This window comes from Sprattus sprattus (genome assembly GCF_963457725.1).
Source record: "Sprattus sprattus genome assembly, chromosome: 7".
Lineage (NCBI taxonomy): Eukaryota > Metazoa > Chordata > Actinopteri > Clupeiformes > Clupeidae > Sprattus > Sprattus sprattus.
The window spans coordinates 10,022,875-10,023,979 of NC_137926.1; the positions used below are offsets into that span (position 1 = coordinate 10,022,875).

General features: G+C 43.7%; 1 protein-coding gene across 1 annotated transcript in view; it reads left to right on the top strand.

Annotated features, from left to right (window-relative positions):
• The window catches only part of cdh13 (cadherin 13, H-cadherin (heart)), a 423,509-nt gene that overhangs the window by 379,883 nt on the left and 42,521 nt on the right, over window positions 1-1,105 (top strand). Inside the window, 1 exon segment of the mRNA XM_080841504.1 lies at window positions 1-55. This exon segment is cut by the window's left edge and continues 88 nt beyond it. Coding sequence (XP_080697630.1) covers window positions 1-55 — 55 coding nt within the window.

Below are 1,105 nucleotides of genomic sequence, written 5' to 3' on the forward strand. Positions count from 1 at the left end.
TCGCCCTACGTCCACAACAACCAGTACACGGCCGTCTTCATGGCCTCCGACAACGGTGAGCAATTCGCTTTTCGCTTTCTTCTCTTTTTTCACTCCCTCCTCTAGCATCCTCCTGTTTCTCGTGTCTCGTGATCCTCCCTCCTGCCCCCTCTCACTCACACTGCGATTCCTCCAGAGATTCCTCCGCTGACATGGCAGCTGTATGGATATACATAAATCACATCTAAAAGTAGTCTGAGCAGCAGGACTCCTGTGAAGAGACCAGCTGTGAAGCCGTAATGTTGTGAACGCAGCTTTGGTGTTGTTTCATGCCATGTGTGGCTCTGAATGTTCCCGAGCTCTACTGTTGATGGTGGTTAGCTTTCAAAACATGTCTGAAGCTTAGTAGCACCAGCGGGACCAAGCATGCCACTTCTTTACTGGAAGTGAAGGGCCTTTGCATACCTCAATATCTACTACAGCCACACTTATTGGATTGAAATATGTTGATGGTGTGTGTGTGTGTGAGTGTGTGTGTGTGCCTTTGCGTGCATGCGTTTGTGTGTCTGTGTGTGTCTGCAAGCTCACATGTTTGTGTGTGTGTGTGTGTGTGTGTGTGTGTGTGTGTGTGTGTGTGTGTGTGTGTGTGTGTGTGTGTGTGTATGTGTGTGTGGCAAATATCTCACTACCATGCAATTCAATTAATCCATGGACAATGAGCTGTTTATTTTCTTCCGTGGTTAGATTATTTACAAACAAGTGCTACCCTGTTCTTAAAGTTCAAATAATCAATTTGTTACAAATCAGATTTACAATTGCAAAGACAATATTCAGCACAGCCTTCCGTGAAGTATGAGAAAATGAGCGGTAAATTGTTTTGTTTCATTCATCCTTTGCATTTCCCTTTCTGTCAATTAAAAAATCTCTGTGGCAAAATGGCACATAATTGCTTATTACATTTGCGCTTCTCAAGATTAGGATATTTCTTTGGCGGTTCAGTTCAGGCCAGCGTCTAGTAGTGGAGTCATAGTGTCCCCAATTCTCAATTATATTATCAATGTTATTTTCTTCCACTTTCTTTACTCGAGTGCCATTTTGGACTGTCAGTCTACTACTGTCTGCACCC